General features: G+C 32.7%; 1 protein-coding gene across 1 annotated transcript; it reads right to left on the reverse strand.

Annotated features, from left to right (window-relative positions):
* Positions 1-271: 271 nt before the first annotated feature.
* Positions 272-15,841, reverse strand: LOC124353855 (WW domain-binding protein 11-like). Its single transcript, XM_046803882.1, has 10 exons — positions 15,647-15,841; positions 11,486-11,611; positions 8,467-8,564; positions 7,038-7,154; positions 5,702-5,883; positions 4,455-4,567; positions 3,419-3,576; positions 2,129-2,225; positions 785-1,175; positions 272-521 (listed from the first exon to the last, which is right to left on the reverse strand). The coding sequence occupies exons 1-10, from the start codon at positions 15,708-15,710 to the stop codon at positions 341-343; spliced, it is 1,527 nt and encodes a 508-aa protein (XP_046659838.1). The 5' UTR covers positions 15,711-15,841; the 3' UTR covers positions 272-340.
* Positions 15,842-17,330: the final 1,489 nt, after the last annotated feature.

Raw genomic sequence — 17,330 nt, forward strand, 5'->3', positions numbered from 1 at the left:
AGGGTATCGGAACACTTTGATAGATAATTAACAATTTTGTAGAACAAGGTTACTGATCTTTTCGATGTTATCATCAGTTTTTGATGTCGATGGTCTGCCAATCCGTGTGTCATCACTCATGTCTTCACAGCCATCTTTAAATCGTTTAAATCACTCAACCATGATGAGGAAGGAAAATAACTAATATATATTTATTTACCTTCAAAGAATAAACTTTGTAAAATGGAATGAAACAATAGGACAAAATCAGACGAATAACACAGACAACAAATTTAATAAAAAACACAAAAAAGTGTTTATTAATTATACTTAAAAGCACTATAAACTTATATACAATATATTACAAAAGGCCCTCCATCTCCCTCATGAACTGCATGTAAGCATCGTCCTTTGAAACGGTGGGTTTGGCTTCTTGCTTGGCATGATCTGCCGCGATGGTCTGGGTCTTCACTTTGGGGTCTTCTGTTCTCTTGACTCTCAAAGCTGTCGGGACAAATCTCGTAACATCCACACTGAGGTTCCTGCAAAAATTATCATCAATTAATTATTTAGCCTAGTAAATAATATTCAACTTTGTTTTATTGTAGCATTTACAATTTTTTACACATTACAAGAGTTATAACAATAAAAAAATAATTAAAAATACATTCAATAATATGACTGAATTAGTTTCTTGTTGTCAAAATCTTGTAAATAGAAATAAGCCCCTTGGTATATCCAATGATACCTCATAAAAGACATAAGTTATATTAATAAATATTAAAAACACACTTAAACAACATACTTGAGTTGGGCTTTAGCCTCGATCGTCGCCCCTTTCTGTTCCGATTTGTCATCCTTTCCACGGTTGATGAGCTGGGGAGCGGCAGAGACCACATTGGGGGTTGCAGCGCTAGGAAGAAGTGGAGGCGGTGCCATAGGTAGTGGTATTCCAGTCGGAAGCCTTAGCATGGGACGTAGTCCAGCTGGCATACCAGGTGGAGGTCCGGGGGGGAGGCGAATGCCCATGAGCCTGGGAGGGAGACCGGGTGGAGGCCCTGGTGGCAATGTTGGAGGTCGTCCTGGTGGAGGCCCTGGCGGCAGGGTGGGGCGGCCAGGTGGAGGTCCGGGGGGAAGCCGAATTCCAAGTGGTGGTGGCCGGAACATCAAAGGAGGAGGCACACCCATAGGTGGTGCTGGAAAAGACAATCAATTTAAAATAACAAACAAAACCAGTGTTTTAGTTATAATTTTCCTCCTTTGTTACTACCATTTTTGATCTAAAAGACTTAAATTCCAAACTTAAAACCCACACTAATTGATGGCAGAAACTTACAAATTCAGGATGAATGGGAACATGCAATGAGTAAGGTTGGCAATATTGACAAAAAGTTGTTCAGCCCAAGATAGGAACCAAATAAGTATTTCCAATAAGTTATGCTTTCTATATCCTGCTACATTTTATATCCTAATACAGTATCACATTATAGTTGCATCAAGTTATAAATAGCAATAATTTTGTAAGATAGTAGCAACAGTAAGAAGGAATCATGATGAAAAATTACTAAATTACTGCCAATGGAAAGATTGGTAAACCGTTTGGTCTATGACTTGAAGCATATCATTCACAGAATCAGGAAATTATTTATTGAACAGTCAGTTCAATTAGCAATTCCAAAACAAAGAGTAGTGATAAAGCAGTTGGAGGTGCTTAGACTTTTATGCCAGGTTCTTCGTCATGACTATTGTCCAAGAGAGGTTAAGTAGTGTTTGAATTGCTTAGTCTTATTACTATAAATTGATAAACTGAATAAATGCAAGGCCCAAATTACTGATACCCAAGTGGACAGATGAATCAACCCATGGCTTTTCACTCAGAGGCCAACAATTGGTTCAGTGGACCATAAGAAAAAAATGCTCAGGCTGACAGCTTAGCCCTTGATCTTCAAAGGGTTAAACCACAATAAGTTTGACACACTCATGGATAATTGAAGGTTTAGTGTATCTCTTTCTGCCACCCACTTTACTTCTCTATCACAGTCATCAGTCTGCTGATCGTCTTCCTTTGAACTGAACATTATTGTCTCATTGTTAAGTTATCATAATAAAACTTTACAATTTAACAATAGCCTAATAATAAACCACACACCTGGAGGTGGTACTGGTAAAGGAACAGGGTCCATCATCTGCGTCATCCTGTCGCCTTCATTTCTCTCAGCTGTTCGCTTCTTCTGCACATCTTCAATCTGAAATAATGTTGAAAACCCAGTTATAATATTAGGTAGATGAGTTATGAAGGACAACCTAATTCTTGAGGAGCTATTAATAATCAGTATAGTTCTGGGATTCTGTTAACCCATTGCGGATCAACGACGTGAGGGTGTCGCGGAGCGAGGCGTGGACCAAAAGCACAATGACGTGACCCTCACGCGGATGACGTGGTATGAATGACTCATTTGTTTTGAACGCTTATCGCTGTTATAAGCCTCGGAGATATTTATACTCAGTTTTCCTGGACTGGCTTCCTATCTTATCTCTGGTACTCGTCCACAAACACTCCCCTCGTTATCGGTCAATAACGTTATTATTTGCGACAAATTGCTTGTCTGAGGCGTACAGTCGTGGCGTTCGATTTTCCTTTGCCTCGTGTGCGCGTACGTAAATAAAATGGGTGACGATTTACGATCATCTGAATTAGATAGACTATTATTAGAAAGTGGAAGTGACGAAAGTGATATCGATAGTGTTATTGAGGATGGAGACGGTTCTATCACGTGTATTTGTCCACGTTTTCATAATTACGCGGATACTAATGTTGACAGTGACGAGCGGGCTAGTGACCATGATTCAGATGTTCAGACTATTTCAGACATTGTTCCTGGGACACCACCGGATGTGGAAACTCTATTTCAACATCATTTCAATATAAATAAAAACGCTCAAAGTAGTGCTTCCGAGGATATTTATGAATATACTTGAATATACTTCTAGTATAATATACTTGTCTAATATGATCTGTATAATGTTTATATAACATAAATAACAACATAAACAAACAAAACATGTATAATTAGCGAGCGCGCTAAGCAGGCAGGTAGGCGTGCAAACACTGCGGGTGCTGAGTTGTAATACGGATTAATTCGTACTCTAAGGCCCGCGCGCGCGCCGTTTTCACGATCCGCAATGGGTTAAAAGGGGATCATTTTAATATGCCTGTCCAAGGAGACAACAGGAGTCAAATGTGAAAAGACAGCAAGTTGATTAGGTATCATTTGAATCAACTTCAACTTTGTTGACAGCTTTCAAAGAATCAATCTAAAATCTGACAATATTCTGACATGGCCAATGATAGCAAGCTGGAGAATTTTCCAAAACTGAAATTAAACATTTATTATAAAAATGACATGTACGATGGTCACAGTGATAAGATTAGACTGACCTCCTTCATGAAGCTATCCAAATTGTGCCCTGCTAGAGCCAACATACGCTGCTGCAGTGAGGTAGTCCGAGTGCCGGGCGGTTCATCTCCCTCGCTGTCACTGCTGTCTGCAAACCGGATATTGCGCCGTTCTGATTTCTCATCAATCAAATGGTCTTCTGGTATCAAACATCAAGCACATTTTAGTCTAAAGCCATGACCACAATTCCCACAGGGATTAAACATACAGAGTCTTAAAATTGTTTACCATAATCTGATGACCTAGTAATAATAAAAATAAATAATATAAGTCAAACTAATTTTACATATGGACTAAAACATTTGTACAAACTTGCAAAGCTTTGTTATAAACTTTCAATATTTAACTAAAAGTACAGAACAAAATTAATTCTTATTTAAAAAAAGAATCAATTTAAGGGCCAAGTATTAATGCAACACAAAGGATCATTTCTTGGAAATTGAGAATAAATGTATGGGCATAAAAGATTAAGCCACAACCATCATACAGGCTGTGAGTTTTGCAGTTATTACATGCTAATGTAATTAATGATGCTTGTTCATATGAATTGGATCATGGATGTTCGTATAAATAAATATAGGGACCTAATGAATTAAATAACAAAGATCCTACATATTGAATATTTTTCCGTTAAAGAGTTTCATCAGTTACTTATTCTTATAGTTACATTCATTTCTTGTACAAATATTATTTTCAATGTGATACAAATTTATGTATGTCTAGACTATTTACCCTTAAGCAGTGTGAAAATCACTCACAGTTTTAAATTTGCAGTCAGTTGAGTTCAGAAGTACAAAGCAAATAAATTGTTTCCCGATAATTGTTCTGAAGGTGATACATTTTTTTAAATTTCTAACTAAAGTTAAATGTAAAACTGTAGTAAATACCTTAATAAAAACTATTACTATACAATGCCTGACTTCTGGAATATAAAACTATGTTTTAAGGACCTCTCTCTTTCTATTCCTGAATATAATTCAAGCACTTGAGTAACCTACTTGTAAACTTCAGTTTTACCTTTCTCGTCATCATCATCCTCGTCCGAACTGTCATCCTTCTCATCCTCACTGAGCAGATCAGGGGGAACACCAGGGGGACACCCTGGGGGACTCCTAGCTCTCGGTGGCGGACTACACAGATAACACTCAACACTCAATAAATATTATTAAATATTAATAAAAACACTACTTTTCCAAATTGTTTATTATTTCGGGCGAGGCCTTTCAAAACCAAAGGTTTCATCTTCAGGCAACTCCACTTGTTGGCGTGGAGTTGCCTGAAGATGAAACCTTTGGTTTTGAAAGGCCTCGCCCGAAATAATAAACAATTTGGAAAAGTAGTGTTTTTATTAATATTTAATAATATTTAAAGAATTTCCAATTGCTCCAAGAGTCTACAACTCAATAAATAAATATATTATTTTGAAAAAAACATTTGTTCAATTCAACAATACAATTTGTATATTTTCTATCTGTTAGAACCACAAAAACTGTGTACAAGGTTAACCAACTCTAGAATAGACCATGAACGCCATCCTTATACAATTTAACATTTGTTGACTACTATGGTTATTTTCTTAGTATTCAATTTTAATGTTGGTTGATTAAATTTGATGATTTATTTTTTTTACTAATTTTTTATTAATGATTTTAAACACAATACATAATAGTTCACTTAACAATAAGTTTGAATTTATTCACACAATGGCTCTTAAGCATGTAAAAACGTATAATAAAAAAAGTTTTAGAATGTTATTCCATATCAACACTTGTAATAAAATGATTTTGAGATATCAATTAATGGTGTCACAGTTAGGATGGACATTCTGTATAGTAGCGTAAATAATATATAACAAATTGATCATCTTAAAACCGTGGTAAACAACTTACTATATGATAAAATTATCTTTACACTTTGAATGATTTTGTGAAGAAGATTGTTTTTGTGATTTTGAAGATTAATTCTGGGTAGTACCAACGACTACATGGCAGATTATTACTGTATACGTTTGTATAGGATACTGCAATAAGTCTATGTAACGTGCACAGAAAACCACATCAAGGGCTAATCCCTAACACAGTAACTAGGTGTTCTAACTGGAAAATAACAATGTAAAGATTTAGTAGATGGGAAAATGTGTCAGATATAAAATATAAGATACATATAACTACTCTGTGTTTAAATATAATCTCTATCGCATTCCTTCCAATGATTTGGAGGTTAGTCTCCAAAGGGTTAAACAAGTGATAACCAGGAAAACTAACCTGTATGCTGATCGTTTCCTGAGGATACCCTGGGGAGCGGCAGGCAGGTTAAGCTGAGACAACAGAACTGGCGGCACTGGAATGTTGAGAGGCAAGGGCATGTCGGCGGGTAGAGGGATCTGTGACGTGAGGCCCGCCAGCGCAGCTATGCTCTCATTGATGGGCAATGGAATGTCATCCACCTGATGTCAAATAACTAACTGAACTAAAATCCAAGCTAAGAGGTCTCTAAATTATCTCTACAAAGAAACTGAGAAAATACTCATGTGTCAATAACTTCATATTTATCTCGTAAAAATCATAATTTTCTAAATCAATAAACATTACTTTTACAAAACTTACAAACAAAAGTTAAAATTAAGCCAGTTTTTATAAAATATTCAATCAGCAGAAATTTAAATCTACAAATTGATTAATAATAATTGAGCCTTTACTCAACAGGATATTTTAAAATGCTGATACTCATCAGACTAAGTTCATTTGTTTTGTGGTCAAATTTAACAAAATATTAAAACAAAACTTTTAAATGTTAACAAATAAACATATTTACTATTTATTTTAATCCATAAATGAAAATATACTTAGTACGAGAAAGAATTTCTGTAATAAAGAGGTGTTTTTTATAATACAAACAATAAATTCTGATCCTATATAATTTTTTATTATAATTGTCTTATTTTTGAGCAGTTATTTTGCCTTAAAAATAAGCTATGAATTCCCTTTTTTCCAACAAAGACAAATTCAGTGCTTTACTAAACAAGGCCTTACACTGCTATTTCATGACTTATGTTGACTGCATTTATAATGGAGAAGTGAGAACATCATTAAAACGTACATAAGATTATCAGAATATGTAAAAATTTCTTCTTACAAGGTTATTAAAATATTGAGTTTTTAAGTACAACAAGAATGTAAAAAACAAATCAATTAAAATGTAATAGTTGTTTAAAAACTAACACTAAAATATTACTCTATTGAGTCAAAAATGAAGTACATAATAAATCACAAAAAATCTATTTTCAAAATGTTTTATTTAAAAACTATACAATTGAAGAGAAATACTTAATCAATTCTCAAATTGGCATACACAAATTCCCACAACTATAAGCATTTGGCAACTATTTAATCCAAAGTGGCTTACCTACTTATTTAATGTTAAAAACTCAAAATGTATTTACTTTTAAATTCTCACTATTAATGTGTATGTATGTAAATATAAATTACAACTATTTCACCTTTGTTTGAAGTTTGTTTTTGACAATGAAAGGATTGTGAAAGAAACACGATTTTTCTGGACATTTGCCATTGTTCAGTGATACAAAAAATTTATTCTCACCTGTACTTGCTGTGCATGCCTCACTGCCTCACAGTACGTGCTGAGTGCAAATCTGCGCTTTTCGTAATCTGCTTCAGCACGTTTCAACTCTTCCCATTTGTCTGGATCCTCTTTTATCTGAAAAAAATAAAATTATTAATACCTATATATACTTTTAAGATTACTATACATCAATGAGAATATTAAATGTATTCTAATTTAAATCGTCTTATTAATTTATGTTGTTTGTAAATTTTTTTAATACATTCAAAACAACGAGAACTTTCAAGACATTTTTATTTGTTGCTGTATTTCTTAATATAATATAATATATTTTATATTATACATATGATAATAAAGTGTATATATAAGGCAAAGTCCATGGTACAAAAAACACTTCACCATTTAAAGGAATTTTACCCCTAGTTCCAAGGTTAAGTTTTTTCTTTTATATTTTAGCATATTTATTATAAATCTTTATTAAAACTAAATGTGATTGTACTTTTAAATCTGGATTTAATCAGTGACTTCTACTTACAATACAATAAATACATTAAGGTTTTTCTAAAATGTTACATTTTTAATTTTTAAACTTATTCTTTTAGTATGAAAAATAATGAAACATGAGGAGGATTAAATGAGCTAGAAGTGCATTCAATTTATATAAAGATATATATATCTTGATATGGTAGTACATTATACAAAATTCATCCAGAAATAATGAAAAATGTTTGTAATCTTTTGCATGGGAACATTAGTCAATATTAATGATATTTATTTTCATTAATATTTTCACTGTTATAATTGCAATATATGTAAAGTTTACTCTAAGTATTAATAAAACAATATTACACTTCTCGGTAAAGAAATAACAATATTTTAATTAATCTAATTTCAGTATATTGTACCTTATTTGTAAAGCATTTTAACATTAATTTTCGTTTACAGTTGGTTTAATGGTAATAATTTGTGACTTTCCCTCAAATAGAGATGTAACTGCAAATGCACAATACTTTCATAGATATACATAAGATTTCCAGGATGATTTATCAATAAAATGATCTTACTTCATAAATTAGTTTGGTAATTTTCTTCATTTCTTTTTTACAAGACCCAGTTATTTATTTAATATTTAGTCTTATTCTAACTGATCTATATAATTGCATTTTACTGTACCGTGCATTATAGAGGGGAGATCAACACATTTTTTAATTTCCTGACCTTTTCAAAGTGTTTGTATGGTTAAATTGTGCAATTTAAAATTTTACAAATTTGAATCATATACACCAGTTCAACTTTTCTTCAACTTCGAAAGCTTTAAACTATATTGGAAAACCTTTTAGTAATACTAAAATAGCTTGTGAGAAGCCATTAGCCATTTCATAATCCTAAAATAAATCTTCATTTCAATCAACATTTGTTAACAGCATTTAAGCAATAATCTACTTACGTAAATCTTCATGACCCTATCGAATGTGTCTCGTAACTTCTTCCTTTTGTCCTTCAGGACCTTTTCATTCAGAGGAGATGGTTGCATCACATTATACTCTGTGAACAAAATTTAACTAATTACCCACAAATTGAGACATAAATTACAAAAACACTAAAACAGTAGAGTGGTTGAAAAATCTCAAAAGTTGTCTATAAAATGGGATAATTTGCTACACTACTATCCAACAACACAAAAAATGTAATGCACTTATAAAACATCAACAATTTTACAAACTGTAAAAAAAGTGAATACTAATGTTAGATAATGAAAATGTAATTTCAGCAATCAATATAGATTCAACTAATGCAACTAATCTTATAATGGTTTTGGTATGGAAAATTGTAACAGGAATAATGTATAACCAATTAAAATATATTGACTTAACACGTTCACTGCTGCGGACGCACATGCGTGCTTGGCGTATGCTCGCCCGATGTGCTGCAGGCGCACTTGCGCGCTTCGTGCAGCGTCGTGGTTGTCCGCCATTTTCAAATATCCAGCTGACAGTTTCGTGGAATTATGGGTAATGCAAACTTGTTCGTTAGGTTGTTGGCTGTGCTATTGCTAATTTACACCATACCAGACCAAATGAACTACTTGTACCTTTGCCAGGGGATGGCACACCTATTGATTATTTTAATTTGATAGCTGATGAGGATTTCATGCAAAAGATTATTGACATGACAAACAATTATGCCTCTGAAGTTTTTTTCACTAATGCAGACTTGGCAGTACATTCACGTATACATAAATGGAAGGACAAGACAGTGAATGAATTCAAGGTTTTTCTAGGATTACTCCTTCACATGGGAAATATCATCATTCCACGTATATATGATTATTGGAAAACAGATCAATTGTTCAAAAATATCATTCCTGACTACATGAGTCGTGATCGTTTCTTGATAATTTTGCGTTGCTTACATTTCTGCAACAACAATGAAGAAAATGATGACCGGCTTTTCAAGATTCGAATGATTGTTGATCATTTTAATGACAAAATGAAAAATGTGTACTATCCGGGAAAGGAACTTAGCCTAGACGAGGCTATGGTACTGTGGCGAGGACGTTTGTTTTTTAGAGAGTACATAAAGAATAAACGCCACAAGTATGGTATAAAAATTTATACCCTCACTGAGCCAAATGGAATCGTCCTCAACACTCTGATTTATACTGGCCAACAAGACGAATTGGGTGGCAAAGGTCATACTAGTAAAGTGGTGAAGAACTTGGTAGAGGGGAAAGAAAACAATGGCCATGCAATTTACATGGACAATTTCTACATTTCCCATGACCTGTCAAAATCTCTTCTAGAAAAGGGCATATACTGCACAGAAACCTTGCAAGCAAACCGGCAACTGAACCCTCCAGATGTTATAAAGAAGAAGTTGCGGAAAGGAGAAACCATTGCTCAGTACTCTGAGGACCATGTTATGGTAGGAAAATGGCAAGACAAGAGGACAGTGATGTATATTTCTACTGAACACAGCAATGAACTTACTGATACAACAAACAAACGTGGAGCTAGAGTGCAAAAACCTTTGCCCATAATTAAATACAATACATACATGTCAGGGGTAGATAGAAAGGATCAATTGATGGCCTACTATCCCTGTGAGCGTAAAACATTGCATTGGTACAAAAAGCTTTTTGTACACTACCTGCAGATGATGATAATAAATGGATATTTGCTTTGCAATAAATATGCTATTGGCACGAAAATGACTCTGTATGATTACAGACTTGTTGTTATCAAAGCTCTATTGGCCAATAAACCCCGCTTAGCTTTAGCTCTAAGCCCCAAGGAAAAGGATCATTTCCCATCTAAATGTCAAAAAGGTAAGATACATTTATATAATTTACAATTAGCAATAAGCAAATTAGTACCATATTACCATGTACCATATTACTGTAAATAAACCCACTTTGTTCATAACTTTGATAGCATTTTTTATAGCATGTTGCATAAACTCTTTAATTTCAGGAAATAATGGCAAAACGATGAGGAAGAAGTGTAGGAACTGCAAATCAAAGGGCAAAAGGATGGATACAATTTATCACTGCCTAGCTTGTCCCGGCTATCCCGGACTATGTTTGGCATGTTTTACGGAATACCACAAATGAAGCGCCAGTTCCTAAATTCAGATGTCAAATTCAAGGATTCGTTGTACATATATTTTACTGTAAATATATAAAATACATTTTTGTAAATTATAGAATGTTTTATTTTTATTTTCCATTTGTCAAACTACGAGTATTTTACAAAATCTATACCACGATTTTGTTTAAAAGAGAACAAAATTACATTATTGACCAAAAATTTTATCAATCGTAATTAGTTGTTACATAAACTGGCTAATAATAGAATATCCAAAGACGAAATTTTGGTAGTCATGGTGAAATAAACATGGACGCACAAATGCGCTTTCAGCATATGACAATGAAAATTCTAGGTCATGTGCTATGGACGCACATGTGCGTCCATCATATATCAATGTATATATATATTGTGAGAATAACATAGCTAATATATATATACATGATATTATATAAATATATTATGTATAAATACTAATCAAGAGTGCAGCACATGGGGAAAGACTGCACATATTCGGGCAGCAGTGAATGTGTTAAGCCTTTTTACTCTAAACTCAGTTTATTATGAATATAAATGTAATTTATTATACAAAAATTATTATACTTTTTTGAGTTGTTATATAACTGAATAGTATAATGTAAATATATTATCACAATAATTTCCATTCACTGTTACAAACTTGCAATATGCTTATCATTTACTTTGTAGGATTGAACACTAACTTCTAAGACAATTAGTCAAGATCCGGAAAAAAAAACAGAAAACAATAGATGTCAAAGTTAGGACTATTTCATGAGCTTAAATTCTCACCATATAAATAAGCCATAGAATAATTGAATGGACATTAACAATAGGTTTGTTTTACACACAAAGTCTTACCCATTTGATCGATTTTCTCCATTTCTGCAATCAACTGCAATGGATCCTTTCCTTTCAGGACTGCTGCTCTTACCATTTGTCTCTGTCTCTTGTTTTTTTTAAGCTCTTTCTTCCTTGCTTCTTTGCCTGCAACAGGAAAATCCTTGTCATTTGAGCTGTTGTGTATACAATATATGCCATAGTTACAAAGTAGGCTATCCATCAGACGAAATCTGATTATCATAATAAACATAATACATATATTCAAATAAAAAATTAATAAATAATTATTTGTTACATATATATGGGTGGTTAATATGGTACCTAAGAATATGGGTAACCCAACAGGGATCACTTCTGGCTGGTTTATACCTTCCATTTGAATCTACACTGGGCACAGCAAAAAACAATTGTGTCCCTTAAATCTGGTCAACCTTATGGATGTCCAGAAGCAGCACATCACTAAACGCAAATGTCAAGATTAGGGGGTGCAAGGGTAATTCGATAGGTCTAGTCTACTTGCAGGAGATGATTGTTGGAGTTGGTGGGGTTCGTTGACTAAATGTCAAAGGTTCTTGATAGCCTCAACATAAGGGTGTGCCGTCCCCTGCCTGCTTTGATTGGAGAGGCTGGTTCAGAGCTGGCCTTCCCTTCTTTTGAGGTGATATGACTTTAGATTAGTGCCCAAAATTCTTCCTCATGTATCTCGATAGGAGGCCGCCCCTAACCCCAACTTTACCCATCCAGAATATCCTGTCACTCCCGATGCAGCAAAATGGTCCTTAGAGGACTAGGGGCAATTTCTAACCTTCTTGTCCTAAGAAAAAAAAGAATATGGGTGGTTAAAAAACCATAATTTAAATTCTGTGTTACCTTAAATAAACTTTAGAATACACTACCCTTGACTTAAATAATTAAGCAGGCCTACTTGATTATGACAGAATAAATTAATTTTCATTATTATTTCTCAATGAATTATTACTGGTAATTTAACTACAGCCTAAGGAGGACCTAAGGTGTCTGACAAGACTCCTCACAGGACATTGTAGTCTCAACTATCACCAACATAAGACGGGAAGGGCTGGGAGCAATATTTGCCACCTCTATGAAGCGGAGTGAGAGATGGTAATACACTCATGTAAAGCTGTCTCTCCTAAAAGGTTCAAGAACTTTGATAAACAACATAGCTTTCTTGATAATATTTCATTATGGGAATAATGACTACAATTACATCAATTTCTATGAATGTGCTAACTTCATAAACACTTTAATACTGTATTATTAACATAAGAGATCTGTGAATGAGAAACACAAGTTTCATAGTCATGCAAAAAACTTCTAAATGGTTCGGAACATACTCTAACTGTATATACACTTTGTTTTCCCTAGTGATGGGTTTACTTAATTAACTCTTACTCGGATTAAGTCAATAGTTGCAAGACACCTCACTCAATACAAGAGTAGGTATTAAAAATGGCTGTTGTAAACAAGGACTCACCATCTTTGTATGCGTCTGTTTAATATAAAGAAAAATGCAACAAAAAATACTCAAAATAAGCATAACATTTAATTGAAGGAAGTAATCTAACAAGGATTCACTTTTTCCTCCTACAAACCATGAGGAATTTCTACTTTCCTTCTTTATAGACTGTTTCTTTTAAACATTGGTTCCAGAAGTGCTTAAGTTGAATAAATACGATTACAATACCTATTCATCCAATACACTTCTTTTCGTGTAATACTAGATAATCCGAATTTCGGGGTTTGATACCCCATCTTCACATCCTTTAATAAACGCAATCAACAAATGTATCATTTGATGGGATTTACAATCTACTGCGATTTTGTCACCTAGCCATTCTTTTTTTTTTACAGACGTGACTGCCTATACACATCCTCATAAAAATAATATATCTGGCGAAGTTAGAACTTTTTGTGATGCAATGTTTATTGGATTCTATATCACATCTCTTAAAACTGCCATTAAGGAACACCTTTTACCTGAGGGGCTAGGGATTTATTAACAACTCTGTTACATTACTAATTATAATTAAAAATCATGCTTTTCTTACTCTTTAGCAAAACTAAAAGTATGAAGCAACATGAGACATTAGTTTTTGACCTAGAATTACATGTAATTAAATTTTAAAATTATTCACTTATAGGTCTAACATGGATATGTTATGTACAGACTAGAAACACAGATATACAAACATAAGTTAAAATTGTTTATTTGAAGAGTAATACTTTTTATAATTACTCCATTGCTTAGGATACTTGAGTTACGTTAAACATAGTAACGTTATGAAATCATTAAAATTGTTTCTTATAAACCCTTATTCCTACTCTTGTTACTTTTAAAACTTTGAATTTATAAACAATTTAACATCAACAATGCCAAATGGACAGTATTTTATAAATTTTATAGTTCTTATTATTATTACTTATCCTAATTGTTTGCTTGATGGTTATGATGCCTTTATTATTTGGGAGATATAGCATTGTATTATATTAAATTAATTTAAGTAGGTATATGACTTATTTTGAATTTTAAATATGTTAATATGAATTGGTAGTTATTCAAAATAGAAACCGGTCCACATACATTATACTCTGCCCAAAATTTATAATAATGATCTCAAACTATTGCGCACGCCACTAATAAATTAACATTCCTATAACACCTACAAGTAAAAGAACTTTGTTTTTTTAAATTCAAAAGCTAATTTTTATTATAACTAAATAATAAAAGGTAAAAGATAAAAAGTATAAAACAGGCCGTTTTACTTTAAATTAGTGTTATTATTTATAAAAATTAAAATGAACTATCTACAAAATTGTTTATTTTAACTTAAATAAATTTTAATTTAATTGTAAAATATAACTAAATTGAAAACTTTAATTACATTTTACTATAAAACAAGATAAATATTTAAAACCAATTACAGCACTACCACACAATGAAGAATAAAAATGAGATATGTAGTAGATGTGCACTCGTGACAACCGAGAAAGCAGTAATACAAGCCACAAATATGGTTGGTTATGGCTCTGTAGGAGAAGCAGAACTAACAAGCGGGTGGTCGGAGTTAGACAAAGGTTGCTCACCTCCCCCTGCCACAGAGTGAAGGTAGTTTGAGCGTGGACCAGGCATTCCGAAGGCCTTTTATGAACTAAAAAACTCCAAGTAGGGTAGGGTACGATAAGCGGAACCGGTTTTTTATATCGAAATTGGCAAACAATATTACTTAATCATAACCACCGATATAATCAATCGATAATGATTAATTATTTTGAACAAATAACTTAAATAATCTATCAACAGCTGTAAACACTTTCAAATAAAACACGTAAGGTAATATTTCAAATTTACATATAAGTAACATTTGATTATTAAAAATGGCAGTCAATTTTAGAAAACTACACGACGTTGCTTTGAAAGATGATGACATGTTGTTTTACGTGGCTTCAACATGTTGGACTCGTACCGAAAAATCCATTATGTGAAATTTGTGGGAAAGAAACAACTGTAACATTACTGTGAGAGGAGCAGATATGGTCATCTTCAGTTTTCCTAATATTGCTTATAATAGTTATTTGTTTCATCACTGTAAATATTAAATCCATATTTTAATTTAAAACATATGATTGTAATTGAGGACTATAGATACTTTTATATTGATTGATAGTCTAGGATTTGAGATGCGAATATTAGGTATCGATGATTACATTTTTCAATATAAAAAACCGGGTCCGCTTATCGTACCCTACCCGAGACTTAATCTATAATAGGCTTTTGGATATAACTGTATTTGGCGTTCTGGTCCAAGTCCACCATTCTAATATATCCCATAGTACGAAGTGGAAAGGGTTCATTTTTAAGCAAAATTAATTTTTTGGGTACCCCTTAGGGTACACAGTGCAAAATTGAAAAACATATAAATAAATCATAGTTTTTGTGCAAAATTGAGATGCCTAAATACCTTTCATTTATGCCTAGACATTTAATGTAAATAAAAAATCGATTACGGTTTTTTAGCCATTAGGTATATTATTGAAAAATTCGATGGCAAATAAAAGTCCGAAAAAACAATGTTAATTAAAATTTCTTTACAATAAAATATGCCTATAGCAGCACCAAATTTGATAAACATTATTTGAAGGTTAGATCTGCATACTCACGAGCTTGGTCTGTAGGATTCATATATTTCCCACTTTTAGTTGTGTTAATTGATCGCCGGCCCATCTTGAATTACTTATTTTATCCTTCTATGCTAAAACTTTAAACTTGTTAAGCACTAACACAGTGTACTTTTCGCCCACACACCGATCAACAATACTTTTTTCAACACAACTCAACTCAATCAGTAGCTTCAGTTTATTCTTATTGACAATTTAGTATCTTACCGACCAATCGACAAAACAGAACGCCGAAAACTTTTTTTTAACTGACTGAGTTCTGCACTGGACTGTTGACTTTTATAGTCTATGCTGTCAGGCCTGTCAGTTATCTTATTCAATATGAACATTATTATTATTATTTTCTTTTATACTCTAATATATATATATATATATATATATATATATATATATATATATATATATATATATATATATATATATATATATATAGTATAACATTATTCAGAAGACAAAATAAAGAATATAAAAAGTTACACAATAAAGTTTCTCATATTAGAACGTCGAAATACAATACAAAGTATTAAAATACAGTGACAACAATTACGATTTGTTACCAATTAAGGTACCAAAGTAAATAAATATAGTATCAACATACTTGATATTTCCAAGACATGTTGAAATAATCTCGTTTTAAAACGTATGTTTTAGAGTTAGATTTTATAAGTGATACAAAATAAATGTCTAACATATTAAAACAATTGCTTTTCGCCTATCTTTTCAAATTACTAACCTCACGTTCCTTCTAATAGTAAAAATACTTCAAATTGACCCCACTGTAATCCAAATTATACCTTGTGAGATGGTTGGAAATAGCTAAACCTTCTCAACACTAAGAGTTGTAAGCCGTATGGTACACCTTCCATGATTTTGATAATGTCTGAGAGACAGTATCTTCTCTTTGGATGAAAAAAGGAGATAATGGTGTGTTAGTATTCAAGTTCCAATTGTATAAGTTCCTACTTGAGTCTTTAATACGATAAGATGAACTTAAACCTTTTTAGAAAAACAAATCCTTCTCAATAGCAAATCTTCCTATCAGTTTGTAGCACATTCACTTATTTATTGGCGTATACAAGGAATTCGTTTTATTAGGATTTGTTAAGGGAAAATATTGACAACCTTTATCTTTATTTTAGCAAGATTTTCTACAGTCACCCATTCTCACTTAGTTGGTAAACCAAAGATTTATAGTTTATAAAGCTCTCTTCTTTCTTAATTAAACTCTATAAGCCACACATGTGTACGACATTAAGTATATCGGTAACTGAAATCAACATATGCCATTAGATCTCTGAACGCCAGTCCTGGTTATCATCTAGCCCAGAAATTCGGAGTATTAAATACGATCAGGCTATCTTCAAGTCAGATGTAGACTGTTAAAATAAAGAGAAGAGGGCAAAGTACAAGATCCTACAGGCCGAATAGGCACAATACTACACAGATAAGAGTTGGGAAATTAAAAACAAACAGTAAAAACTATGTATCAGTATCAATCACATTTAGATCAGTTATAATGAATTACGTCCAAAACTGGCCTAATTCACTTACATACAAGGAACAATCGACAAAGTAGAGATGATATAAAGGAGATAACTATTAAAACTGTACTGAAGTCAGTTCAAAAGTCGAATATCTGTATTAGACCAGCGGAAAACAAAATTCC

The sequence above is a fragment of the Homalodisca vitripennis genome, chromosome 2 (assembly GCF_021130785.1).
Source record: "Homalodisca vitripennis isolate AUS2020 chromosome 2, UT_GWSS_2.1, whole genome shotgun sequence".
NCBI classification, from domain to species: domain Eukaryota; kingdom Metazoa; phylum Arthropoda; class Insecta; order Hemiptera; family Cicadellidae; genus Homalodisca; species Homalodisca vitripennis.